This window comes from Mesoplodon densirostris, chromosome 15 (genome assembly GCF_025265405.1).
Source record: "Mesoplodon densirostris isolate mMesDen1 chromosome 15, mMesDen1 primary haplotype, whole genome shotgun sequence".
Lineage (NCBI taxonomy): Eukaryota > Metazoa > Chordata > Mammalia > Artiodactyla > Ziphiidae > Mesoplodon > Mesoplodon densirostris.
In genome coordinates this window covers 35762788-35776094 of record NC_082675.1, presented here as the reverse complement: position 1 = coordinate 35776094, position 13307 = coordinate 35762788, and the positions used below count along the sequence as shown (strand labels likewise).

The 13307-nt window shown below is 39.7% G+C and overlaps 1 protein-coding gene across 1 annotated transcript in view; it reads right to left on the bottom strand.

Annotated features, from left to right (window-relative positions):
• Window positions 1-13307, bottom strand: part of MYOM1 (myomesin 1) — a 139081-nt gene that overhangs the window by 51649 nt on the left and 74125 nt on the right. Inside the window, exons 15-19 of the mRNA XM_060118589.1 lie at window positions 12372-12555; window positions 11724-11898; window positions 8522-8643; window positions 7052-7339; window positions 4037-4233 (exon numbers count right to left, since the gene is read on the bottom strand). Of these exons, the coding sequence (XP_059974572.1) occupies window positions 4037-4233; window positions 7052-7339; window positions 8522-8643; window positions 11724-11898; window positions 12372-12555 (966 nt within the window). The remainder of the gene's footprint in view (window positions 1-4036; window positions 4234-7051; window positions 7340-8521; window positions 8644-11723; window positions 11899-12371; window positions 12556-13307) is intronic.

Genomic DNA, 13307 nt, shown 5'->3' with positions numbered 1-13307 from the left:
AATTGAAGAATAAAAACCATATGATCATCTCAATAGATGCAGAAAGAGCTTTTGACAAAATTCAACACCAATTTATGATAAAAACTCTCCAGAAAGTGGGCATAGAGGGAACCTACCTGAACATAATAAAGGCCATATACGACAAACCCACAGCAAACATCATTCTCAGTGGTGCAAAACTGAAAACATTTCCTCTAAGATCAGGAACAAGACAAGGATGTTCACTCTCGCCACTATTATTCAACACAGTTTTGGAAGTCCTAGCCATGGCAATCAGAGAAGAAAAAGAAATAAAAGCAATACAAATTGGAAAAGAAGAAGTAAAACTGTCACTGTTTGCAGATGACATGATACTATACATATAGAATCCTAAAGATGTCACCAGAAAACTACTAGAGCTAATCAATGAATTTGGTAAAGTTGCAGGATACAAAATCAATGCACAGGAATCTCTTGCATTCCTATTCCCTAATGATGAAAAATCTGAAAGAGAAATTAAGGATACACTCCCATTTACCCCTGCAACAAAAAGAATAAAATACCTAGGAATAAACCTACCTAGGGAGACAAAAGACCTGTGTGCAGAAAATTATAAGACTTACAAATGATACCAACAGATGGGGAGATACACCATGTTCTTGGATTGGAAGAATCAATATTGTGAAAAAGACTATACTACCCAAAGCAATCTACAGATTCAATGCAATCCCTATCAAATTACCAATGGCATTTTTTATGGAACTAGAACAAAAAATCTTAAAATTTGTATGGAAACACAAAATACCCCGAATAGCCAAAGCAGTCTTGAGGGAAAAAAACAGGGCTGGAAGGAATCAGACTCCCTGACTTCAGACTATACTACAAAGCTACAGTAGTCAAGACAATATGGTACTGTCACAAAAACAGAAATATAGATCAACGGAACAGGATAAAAAGCCCAGAGATAAACCCATGCACCTATGGTCAACTAATCTATGACACGGGAGGTAAGGATATACAATGGAGAAAAGACAGTCTCTTCAATAAGTGGTGCTGGGGAAACTGGACAGCTACATGTAAAAGAATGGAATTAGAACACTCCCTAACACCATACACAAAAATAAACTCAAAATGGATTAAAGACCTAAATGTAAGACCGGACACCATAAAACTCTTAGAGGAAAACATAGGAAGAACACTCTTTGACATAAATCACAGTAAGATCTTTTTTGATCCACCTCCTAGAGTAATGGAAATAAAAACAAAAATAAACAAATGGGACCTAATGAAACTTAAAATCTTCTGCAAAGCAAAGGAAACTACAAACAAGATGAAAAGACAACCCTCAGAATGGGAGAAAATATTTGCAAATGAATCAACGGACAAAGGGTTAATCTCCAAAATATATAAACAGCTCATGCAGCTCAATATTAAAAAAACAAACAACCCAATCCAAAAATGGGCAGAAGACCTAAATCGACATTTCTCCAAAGAAGACATACAGATGGCCAAGAAGCATATGAAAAGCTGCTCAACATCATTAATTATTAGAGAAATGCACATCAAAATTACAATGAGGTGTCACCTCACACCAGTTAGAATGGGCATCATCAGAAAATCTACAAATAACAAATGCTGGAGAGGGTGTGGAGAAAAGGGAACCCTCTTGCACTGTTGGTGGGAATGTAAATTGATACAGCCACTATGGAGAACAGTATGGAGGTTCCTTAAAAAATGAAAAATTGAATTACCATATGACCCTGTAATCCCACTACTGGGCATATACCCAGAGAAAACCATAATTCAAAAAGACACATGCACCCCAATGTTCATTGCAGCACTATTTACAATAGCCAGGTCATAGAAGCAACCTAAATGCCTATCGACAGACGAATGGATAAGGAAGATGTGGTACATATATACAATGGACTATTGCTCAGCCATACAAAGGAATGAAACTGGGTCATTTGTAGAGACATGGCTGAATCTAGAGACTGTCATACAGAGTGAAGTAAGTCAGAAAGAGAAAAACAAATATTGCATATTAATGCATATATGTGGAACCTAGAAAAATGGTACAGATGAAGCGGGTTGCAGGGCAGAAATTGAGACACAGATGTAGAGAACAAACGTATGGACACCAAGGGGGGAAAGCAGTGGGGGTGGTGGTGGTGGTGGGATGAACTGGGAGATTGGGATTGACATGTATACACTGATGTGTATAAAATGGATGACTAGTAAGAACCTGCTGTATAAGAAAATAAATAAAACAAAATTCAAAAAAAAATCCATGAACTATAAATAATCCTTTGAACATTAAAAATGCTTAATAAATGGAGGTACTGATGGAACCAGCTGAGTTAACAAAGTTTACCTACTGTATGATTTAAGCCAAGAAAAATCTGTATCCATGATCCAGTCTACACCTGATTTTATCATGAAGCTGGGTATCCATAAAAGGGAAAAAAATTTGACCCTTATTTCACACCATGCACAACATTTATAGGTGAATTAATAACTTAAATATAAGTGGCAAACTGTAAAGCCTTTAGAATATAATCTATATAGCATGGTCCCAGCTGGGGCTATGGCTTTCAGGATCCCTGAACTAGAAGGCATTTCTTAAAAAAAAAGAAAAGGCACAGAAATCGCTAATGACAAAGCAAATGTTGGTAAATCTGACTACAATAAATTGACAAGAAAATAGGTGTAGTTCACCATAAGGAGAGGAAAAGTCTAGCCAATGAGACGATATAGACAACTTACATAGCCAACAAGGATTTATGCTCAAAATATTTAAAGAAGTTCATAAGTCAATAAGAAAACCCATTAGAAAAATGGGCAAAAACCTTGTTAGGCATGCTATGAAAGATTTCAAAATGGACCATAAACACAGATGTTCAGACTCATTTGACACCCAGATTGTCAAAACAGGAAAAGTGTGAACATATCAAGTGCTGGAAGGATGTGGAGCATTGGGAATTCTCATACTCTTCAGAAAAACAGCAGAGAATTATGTGGTGAAGTTGGAGATAAACCAGACTCTCTGGCCTAGCAATTTTACTGTGGGTAATAATCTAGAGAAACTAGTGCACATATGTGCCAGCAGGCATGTACAAAAATGTTCATAGCTAAATTGTTTGATATGGCTTACAATGCCCCATGTCAATCAATAATTGAATGGGAAGGTCTACTGTGAGATGGTCATATAATGGAATACACAGCAATAAAGTCAGAGCTACTCGTACCAACATGGAAGAATCTTAAATAAAATTTTGTTTTATGTATTCTCAGTATATGTGTGATATTTCATAAATATTAGATGTTAATTTAAAAGAATGTGACATTGAGTTGGGGAAAGCACCATTCCCCGGACCTCACCCTGCTCTTGCTCTCACGGCTTGGGGTTCTGTGAGGGACGGGGTGGTGACTTGGGTCTAGCTGATGATGCTGTAAAGAGGGGAGCCAGTAGCTATGGTAATAGTGAGACCCCTCAGGTGCTCTGAGGTGGGCCGAGCAGTGAAGGCCCACATGTAGCAGGGAAACTCGTGGGTGGACATGTGAAGTGCCCCTTTGTGGCTATCAGAGCACTATGACAGGGGCCACTTCACAGAGGGCAAGCTGAGTCTGGCCATCGGGTCCATGTCCCTTTATTCTTCATGATTTGGACATTGAAAGTTAAAAATCCAGAGTCATTTGGATTCCGGGACTCTTAAAACTAGTAGCATATTGTTACAGATACTTTGTGAGTTAATTTTTGTAAAAAACAAAAGTTTTCATAAAAAGTATATATTTCATACTAAATATTTGAAGAAATTATGTTTATGTGTATAAATCAGAAAATACACATACTGCCTGGTTAGCCAAAATACTTCTATTCATCTTTGTATATTTGTCACAAAAGTCATGTCACTGCAGGCAAAGGACACTGGAGAAATGACAGGAATCATTGACAAGGTGCTGGGCATGTGCATGTATGTGCATGTGTGTGCATTGTGTGCATGTGGTGTGTCAACAGACATATGACACCCCGCACTACTGAAGGCCACACACTTACCTTATATGCCTCATCACTGACAGCTTTGATGTTGGCTTCTCTCCATCTTCCTGGTACCCCGTCAATTACTTCTCGATAGTTTACATAATAGCCCGTAATTTCCGTCCCTCCAGTCTTATCTGGTTGCTTCCATCCAAGAACCATTGAGTCACGAAAACTTTCAAGACAAGTGATATCATAGGGTGGAGATGGTGCCGCTGTTGCAATATGAAGAGGTCATGAGTGGATAGAAATGCTTCTATGATTCTACCTGCATCAAACTGTCTCATTGGTGCCATGCATGAGGGCACTAGGTCCTGTGGTGTAAAACTAAAATGTGACACCAGTAAGTAACTTAGCATCGATTTGGTCTGTGAGGAAAAAAACTGACACACAGTAAAAACTGCACCGCAATTATTACTCCAAAGATAAAAAGAACCTGCCCCCTCCACTCCCAAGGAGGGATAAGTTTTGAGATACTAACAGCAAAATGTTAGTATTTCTAACAATATCCTGAAAATATAACTAACAATATCCTGAAAAATGATCTGTTCCCCATAAGAAGAAATATTTTCCCCAAGATATATATTTTTGTTTCTTTTTCTCAATACTTTACATATCTTTATTGATTATTTTTCATCCTACTTTGTATATCTCTACTCTAAATTTTAGGACAGAGGTACATGCTACCTCTTCATTCCTAAAGCAATAGCATGAAAAAGTAAGATATTTTTGTTTCTTTAGGTGGTTTTGTTTTCATTTGCTCCGTGAGGAAAATGACATATGTATATCAATTTCTGCCTTGATTTGCTTATTAAGAATTTCTATATATTTCCAAACAGTTAGCATTTCACCACTCAGGTACATGTACCCTGTGAGACCTTACAACTATATAGGCTCTGTCTACACACAGAAAAAAATCATATACTGGAGCTCAGCTAAATGCCATGTTAAAAATTTTTTTAAAAAAAAACAGGAACAGGGCTTCCCTGGTGGCACAGTGGTTGAAAGCCCGCCTGCCGATGCAAGGGACACGGGTTCGTGCCCCGGTCCGGTCCGGGAAGATCCCACATGCCGCGGAGTGGCTAGGCCCGTGAGCCATGGCCGCTAAGCCTGTGAGTCTGGAGCCTGTGCTCCGCAATGGGAGAGGCCACAACAGTGAGAGGCCCGTGTACCGCAAAAAAAAAATTAAATTAAAAAATTTAAAAAATAAAAAACAGGAACAATCAGCCATGTGATTTTTCTCTTACTATAATACTTTTTGCTGCATTATTTTAAACCTGATGCTGGATTATTATTCATATGGCACAAAATACTAAATAGCTGTCACTGTGTTTATTAGTGCTTAGTCAGAAAAATATTTGGATGTTGTTTTTTTTGTTTGTTTCTTTTTGCGGTACGCGGGCCTCTCACTGTTGTGGCCTCTCCCGTGGCTCCGGACGCGCAGGCTCAGCGGCCATGGCTCACGGGCCCTGCCGCTCCGCAGCATGTGGGATCTTCCCGAACCGGGGCACGAACCCGCGTCCCCTGCATCGGCAGGTGGACTCTCAACCACTGCGCCACCAGGGAAGCCCTGGATGTTGTTTTAAAAGTTTTTCTTCATTTATGTGGATTTGCTGATGAAACTTTCACTCAACTACTGAAATTATGTTTTTTTTTTGATAAAGAGAGGGTGGGGTGGTGGAAAGAAATCCACTAGATGTGTAATAACATTAAAAAGAATTTTCTGAATATTTATTTGGATTATCAGAGATAAAGGAACTATCTCATTCTTATTCAAAAAGATTCTCAGGGGCTTCCCTGGTGGCACAGTGGTTGAGAGTCCTGCCTGCCGATGCAGGGGACATGGGTTCGTGCCCCGGTCTGGGAGGGTCCCACGTGCCGTGGAGCGGCTGGGCCCGTGAGCCATGGCCGCTGAGCCTGTGCGTCCGGAGCCTGTGCTCCGCAACGGGAGAGGCCACAGCAGTGAGAGGCCTGCGTACTGCAAAAAAAAAAAAAAACAAAAAGATTCTCAGAACAATAAAGATTTTTAAAAATAAAATACATTTTTTCTGTCTTCACCCCATCACCAACCTCCTTAATTCTTTACATTTTAAAGAAAAGCTTTCTTACTCTCTCTCTCTATTTCAGAGCAATGTTGAATATAAACTCTCAAATGAATACCCTATCTCATCTTGAGTTGAAGGGGCAAATAAAGGTGTCAAAAAAGTAGAGAAGGTTACAGAAGTTAGGGGTGGGATATATATAGGGGATGGGTGAGAGGCATGATATGATTTACCAGTATATGCTTATAATTTCATTTTTATTTGATAAGAAAAACATTGTCTCCTAGAATATATAAACCACAAATACCAAATATCCTAATCAGAAAATTCCAATTACTGATAATTAGTCTTTCTATTCTAATTCTGATTAGGTAATTAGCCTTACTGATAAATAGTCTTAAGTAAATCAGTTCTGGGAATGTGGATCATATATAATAGAATATGTGGTTATAATGCCCTGTTAAACTTTTCATGACAACTCAAAGAGATATTGTTTCTTATGTTTATTTGAATTAAATGTGAAGGTAATTTGAAAACCTGAGGATGAAAAACAGAAGTTAATAACTATGATCCTGATAAAATGTTACTTTTTTGTGAAATATTTTTCCTATCCATTTATTACCAAACACGGATATTTCTAAAGACCTCCCATAGGCTATGAGTATCAAATCCTTCCCCTCTCATATCTAACTCTCTCAGCAAAATGAGGCCAAAGGTGTGTCTGCTTGTTAAACCAAAGAGACTCTATAACCAAATTACTTTAAATATTCTATTGTCATTAAGCACAATGAATTATGTGTCAAAGCCAAACCCCTATAAAATTACTTTCACAATTCATTAAACAAAAGTATTACAAATGGATAACTGAAAGCATAAAATTAAGAATGAACACTGATGAAAGTGAACACAGATGGAAGAAGGTGATCTGGACAATGAGAGGTGAGAACACTGATGGAAACAGACAGGACGCTTTTACGGTTTCAACTCTCACCTAGATCCTTCTTCTTTTTCAGAGGGTCAGACTTACTTTTCCCCTTAAGAGCTGCTTTCTGTAGTGGTGGGGAAAGCTCTTCCTGAACTGTTTCACTTACTTTACTCACTTCTGTTTGGCCCAGGTTGTGAGAGCTACTGGGTAGTGAAGGTTTGTTAAGTTTGCTACCAAGCAAAGCATCTTTCTTAAAAGTTGGCTGGGAGGTGTCATGCATGCCTCCCCTGGAGTCTGTTAGTCCACCTGGTGTATCACTCAGTTCAGGCCACACAGCTGGAGACACTCCTCCCCCTACAATTGCCAGATAACAACAGAAACACTTTGAACCAGGACACAGTACAGAGTGCTCTTACTTCATAGAACAAACAAGAAAAACATTAGCACCACAAACAGAACAAAAGCAATCTTGGTTTAACGGAAATCACTTGGCTTCACAAGAAATATGGAAAGCATACATTTCACATAACTTACACCAAGGAAGCATTTCAACATTTCCATATTTTTGAAATAGAAGAAATGAGAACAAAAAAACCACAGACAGAACAGGAACCATTTTGATTTGCAGGATCCAAGTAAATATAAGAACAAGCACTTCTCAGACATTTCTTGAGAGAGCTCCATTATTCAACAGAATGGGGGTGGGGGGAAGGACCATAAAGTGAACAGGAGACAGACATTGAAGATCTTGATTATACAACAATTAGAGTTATGTACCTTACTGATATAGTAATGGTCTGTACCTTCCAACTTCAAAGAAGCATGTTCACTATGTCCTTAAAATACAAACATATTCTAAGGAATGTTAAAAAGTAATATGGGGTGCTAACTGAAGACAATGGATATTAAATAATCTTTCTCTTTAAATACATGCTACTACATCACAGATTTCAATTTAATTGCCCTGAAATACCTGGGTCCCTTTCCCACCTTGAGATTGGAAGGTACATCACTGTACATACATATAATTACTTTATTACTGGTTTTATTCTGTTGGGTACTTTGCCAGCAGAGATGAAACATATCGAGCAACCACACACGTCTCGCACGAATTTTAGCAGTTTATAAAAAGCAGGTTAATGTGCTGTTACTGAGAACAAGCCAGGCTCTGCCGCAGATGAAACGGCTTTTAGGTATGAGATGCTCTGTGTTACGGGTGATATACCACCTCATGGAATTGGATGGCACTTCATATTCCCGGGATGAGCACGAATTTAGAATGGAGATTCACACAATGGGAAATATCTGAGGAAACTTGGACTGGTGAAGATGAAAAGGCTACAGATGCACAGAATCTGGGTAAGTGACGAAGATCTGTAAAATGACAGCTATGGTAGGTTAGAGGTCACCTGGAGTCAGAGACAATGATCATCTGAGGATGGAATCGTCGAGCAATATTAGAAGTTTTACACAATTTCTGAAGAGGATGGTATCTTTCATTGTAACTTAGAAAAATTCATTTTTCTAAGAACTTACCAATAGCAGCTTTTACTTCGATTGCTTCTGAATCTTGTGAATATTCACTAAGTCCAGCTGCGTTAACTCCTCTGACCCGGAAAATATAACTCTGACCGGTAGTCAATCCATGACAAGTAAACCTGAAAGGAAAGAAAGTTTTAAAAAAACTTTCCCAGGAGGAAGGTTAGGGAAGTTGATTGTTAGCTTAATGGAATGATCTGGCTTTATGAAAATGATGCATTTTTTAAAAGGAAGAAAAAGATGTAGAGAGATGCAGGTAACATATGTACATTAAACAAGAAGGCACCTCAGGCAATTTTCTAAATTCACTCTGTCAAATGATGAGGAGTCTTGGTTATCCCCTGAACAAACACCCTACCCTTTTGAGCCTTTGTGTGCTTATCAGTAAAATGGAGATAATAATGCCTACATGGTAATTTTTGTGTGAAGATTGACCATAAAGTATATATAGCACCAGGAGCCGGGGAGGGATAAATTAGGAATTTGGGATTAACAGATACACACTACTATATATAAAATAGATAAACAACCCTTGTTTATCTATTTGTACCGTATAGCACAGGGAACTATATTCAATAACTTGTAATAACCTATGACAGAAAAGAATTCGAGAAAGAATACATATTAAACAGAATCACTTTGCTGTATACCTCAAATATTGTAAATCAACTATACTTTAATTTAAAAATTTAAAATAAATTTTAAAACTTTAGAAAAAAGTATATATAGTACCTATTACAGGGCCTGGCTATAGGAGGCATTTAATAAATAATAGGTGGTATTAATAACATGATTAATGACTATTTCAGGGATATACTTATAGCTGTAAGGCACTGGCTGCCCTGGTCATAGAGGCCTACTCACTGCCTCCCTACATGCCATGGAAGGTACAATTACTTGAGTAATTGACTCCAGAATTGTCATTTGCATTTAAGGGTCCAATAATGAGGTGTGAATCCATGGGCAGTTTCACACATAAAACAATCCCACTCTTTAATAGCTATTATGGCTATAAAGAAAAACTGTTTCATGAATCACTGTAACATTCTAATGCATCTTGAGGACTGTAAGCAGAGGAAATAACAGGTCTGCTAATGACTCTATCACTATTAGCACGTTGAAATATTTAATAAGGGCAGTCATATGTAGGCCAGCTCAGTTCAGTAAACATTTATGAAGCACTTCAGTGTTCCAGACACTGCGCTAGGTACTGAGGATACAAAGATGAATAAAAAATGGTGCCGGCCCTTGAGCAGCTCTGTTCTATTTATGGAAAGGCAGACTCTGCCTACCCTCCATGAAAATTTCTAAATAGTCCCCAGAAAATGTGGGGAGCTCAGAGTAAACGTGAAGTACACAAACAGGCTACATGAATCTCTTGCAAAACATATTGCCTTCTCCCGTTAACTGGTTTGTCTTCATTCTCTCCTGTTCTGCAAAAGGAGCAACTCATCCTCTGGGGGTCCTTGGACATAGAAGTGGCCAAGTCAGAAGCTGCCTAACAAGCCTGCTTGACAATTGGGATGGGGTGAGTCTCCTCTGAGGTTGGTCCTAAATCAAAGGAGACTCAGAATTTGGATGCAGGCCAGAATTCATCATCAACTTGCAAAGCTGGTTGATAAAATATTCAAAAGCAAGAAAAAATAACCCTCCTCACCTTAGAAACAGACACAAGGAGACAGCAAAGTATTCTGAATGTCTTTATTTTGGTGTTTATATCTCCTCAGCACTGGATTTAACCATACTGATGTTCAAAATCTGTAAAATGTTGATACTTTTTTCTGCTCATTTAAAATGCCTGCATAACTTATGACACTGGACAGCTACATGAACAAGAATCCAACTGGACTACTTTCTCACACCATAGACAAATACAAACTCAACATGGATGAGACTTAAATGCGAGATCTGAGACCATGAAAGTCCTAGAAGATAGCACAGGCAGTCAGCTCTTCGACATTGGCCTTATAATAGTTTTTTGGCTCTGTCTCCTCAGGCAAGGGAAACAAAAGCAAAAATAAACAAATGGGACTACAGCAAATGAAAAAGCTTTTATACAGTAAAGGAAACTATCAACAAAATGAAAAAGCCACTTACTGAATGGAAGAAGACATAAGCAAATGATATATCTGATAAGGGGTTAATATCCAAAATATAAAAAAGAAAACCTCATAAAACTTAACGTCAAAAATCCCCCAAACAACCCAATTAAAAGATGGGCAAGGGGCTTCCCTGGTGGCACAGTGGTTGGGAGTCCGCCTGCCGATGCAGGGGATACGGGTTCGTGCCCCGGTCTGGGAGGATCCCATATGCCGCAGAGCGGCTGGGCCCGTGAGCCATGGCCGCTGGGCCTGCGCATCCGGAGCCTGTGCTCCGCAACGGGAGGGGCCACGACAGTGGGAGGCCCGCATACCGCAAAAAGAAAAAAAAAGATGGGCAGGGCTCCCCTGGTGGCGCAGTGGTTGAGAGTCCTCCTGCCGATGCAGGGGATACGGGTTCGTGCCCCGGTCTGGGAAGATCCCACATGCCGCGGAGCGGCTGGGCCCGTGAGCCATGGCTGCTGAGCCTGTGCGTCCGGAGCCTGTGCCCCGCAACGGGAGAGGCCACAACAGTGAGAGGCCCGCGTACCGCAGAAAAAAAAAAAAAATAATAATAAGGGACTTCCCTGGTGGTCCAGTGGTTAAGACTCTGTGCTTCCAATGCAGGGGGCACGGGTTTGATCCCTGGTCGGGGAACTAAGATCCCAAATGCCATGCGGCATGGCCAAAAAAAAAGTAATAAATAAAAATAAAATAAAATAAAATAAAATGCCTGGTTAATTTATGTTCGCTAGAGCCTATTAGATCCTTGAAATCTAGTATCACACTGGGTATTAAAACACGAACAGAGGGTTAAAAAAGGACAAATAGCATAAAGGGAAAGAATCAGAAAAGAGCTATGAAATGATCTCTTATCATAGCTGGCATTGTGTGTTTCTAAGTGTTTAATATCACTAGTAATCCTTTTTTTCAAATGTATGGCTGTAGACATGTTCAACTTTAAGTTCATCTGGATATTCAGAGCATATTTTTAATAATCTCCCTGTGTTGGATGCTTGTGCTGCTGTTTGGGTCAATGGCTGCGTTCCTTTCCTCAGCCCCTGTGGCTCCAGCGTCATACCCCCACTCCCCACACCATCCACCCTGCATATTGCGGTTACCTCATGCCCTTCACAGGGTTGTTGTTGCAGGGCTCCCACTTGCCAGAGCCAACAATGCTTGACTCTATGTAGTACCCGACCAGCTCCTTAGCATCTTTGGATTCCTCCCACGTAATGACAACTGATGTGTCTGTATTTCTGCTTGGGATGATATTGCTCGGGGGCTTGGGGATGTCTGAGAAAAGAGGGAAATGATGGTCCAGCCCAAGTTGGATTAGAAATTCATTCTTATCACATATGCACAGACATGCACACACATATATAAATTTTACACTAGTAGTCACGTCAAACACACAATTCTTTTATAATATATTTGTTAAAGCAGAAAGTTTTAAAAAATATGCTAGTTTGGGAGTACAATGAGAAACTAAACACCCAGGAACATACCAACCCCTTCCAGAAAAAAATACATTAGCAATACAGGAGTTGAAACTCCTGGAGAAGTGTACTTTTCATAATAATTCATAATAATGAAAAATGTTAATGTATCAGTCAAGTACAGTCATCAATTACATTTATAATATGAAAAAAGGATGTCATGATTTTTACTTTTGAATATATACATATTCCAATAAGATTCTTGCTTTGGAATCCTCTTTTGAATTGAAGTTAAATAAGTTTACAGTGGCTCAAGCAAACTATACTTACCAAGTTTGTCCTCGAGCACGGTCACTTCCGTTGCCTCGGAGGGCTCACCAATTCCTGCTGAATTGGAACAGCGGACTCGGAAACGGTAGGATTTCCCCTCAGCCAAGTCAAACAGAGCAAAGCGGGGAGACTTCACAGGGAGCTCTGGGTTCACCTGCTGCCAGTTTTCTGTTCCTGCATCACACTGCAGCCAGAACAGTGGAATCCAATGAAAGCACAGAAAGAATAAACTGGAACTCTAAGCCAGGCATCTTGAAGTTCGTTTATCTGCCAACAAACTACTACCTGTTATGCAAGTTGGACTGCAAAAGAGATTTGGGGAAAATGGGGTATGAAACATATGAAGTACACAGGATTATCTAAATCAAATATGGCTGTATTGTTGAACAAATATGCTGCTTTAATACTTCACTTCCTTTTTTTTTTTTTTTTTTCTTTCTTTTTGCGGTATGTGGGCCTCTCACTGTTGTGGCCTCTCCCGTTGCGGAGCACAGGCTCCGGATGCGCAGGCCCAGCGGCCATGGCTCACGGGCCCAGCCGCTCCGCGGCATATGGGATCCTCCCAGACCGGGGCACGAACCCGTATCCCCTGCATCGGCAGGCGGACTCTTAACCACTGCGCCACCAGGGAGGCCCTTCACTTCCTTTTTAACTAAATAAGATCATTGGTCTACTTACAAAAGTCCTTAATTTATTTAGATGATAGTTTGGGGTCAGATACTTTTCTAATTCTTAGGGTAGGTAATTAAATTTAATATGCTATGTTAGATACTTAAATTTCCATTATGTTGTTATGAACTGTGTTATTTATTTATTTTTTTTTTCTTTTTGCGGTATGCGGGCCTCTCACTGTTGTGGCCTCTCCCGTTGCGGAGCACAGGCTCCGGATGCGCAGGCCCAGCGGCCATGGCTCACGGGCCCAGCCGCTCTGCGGCA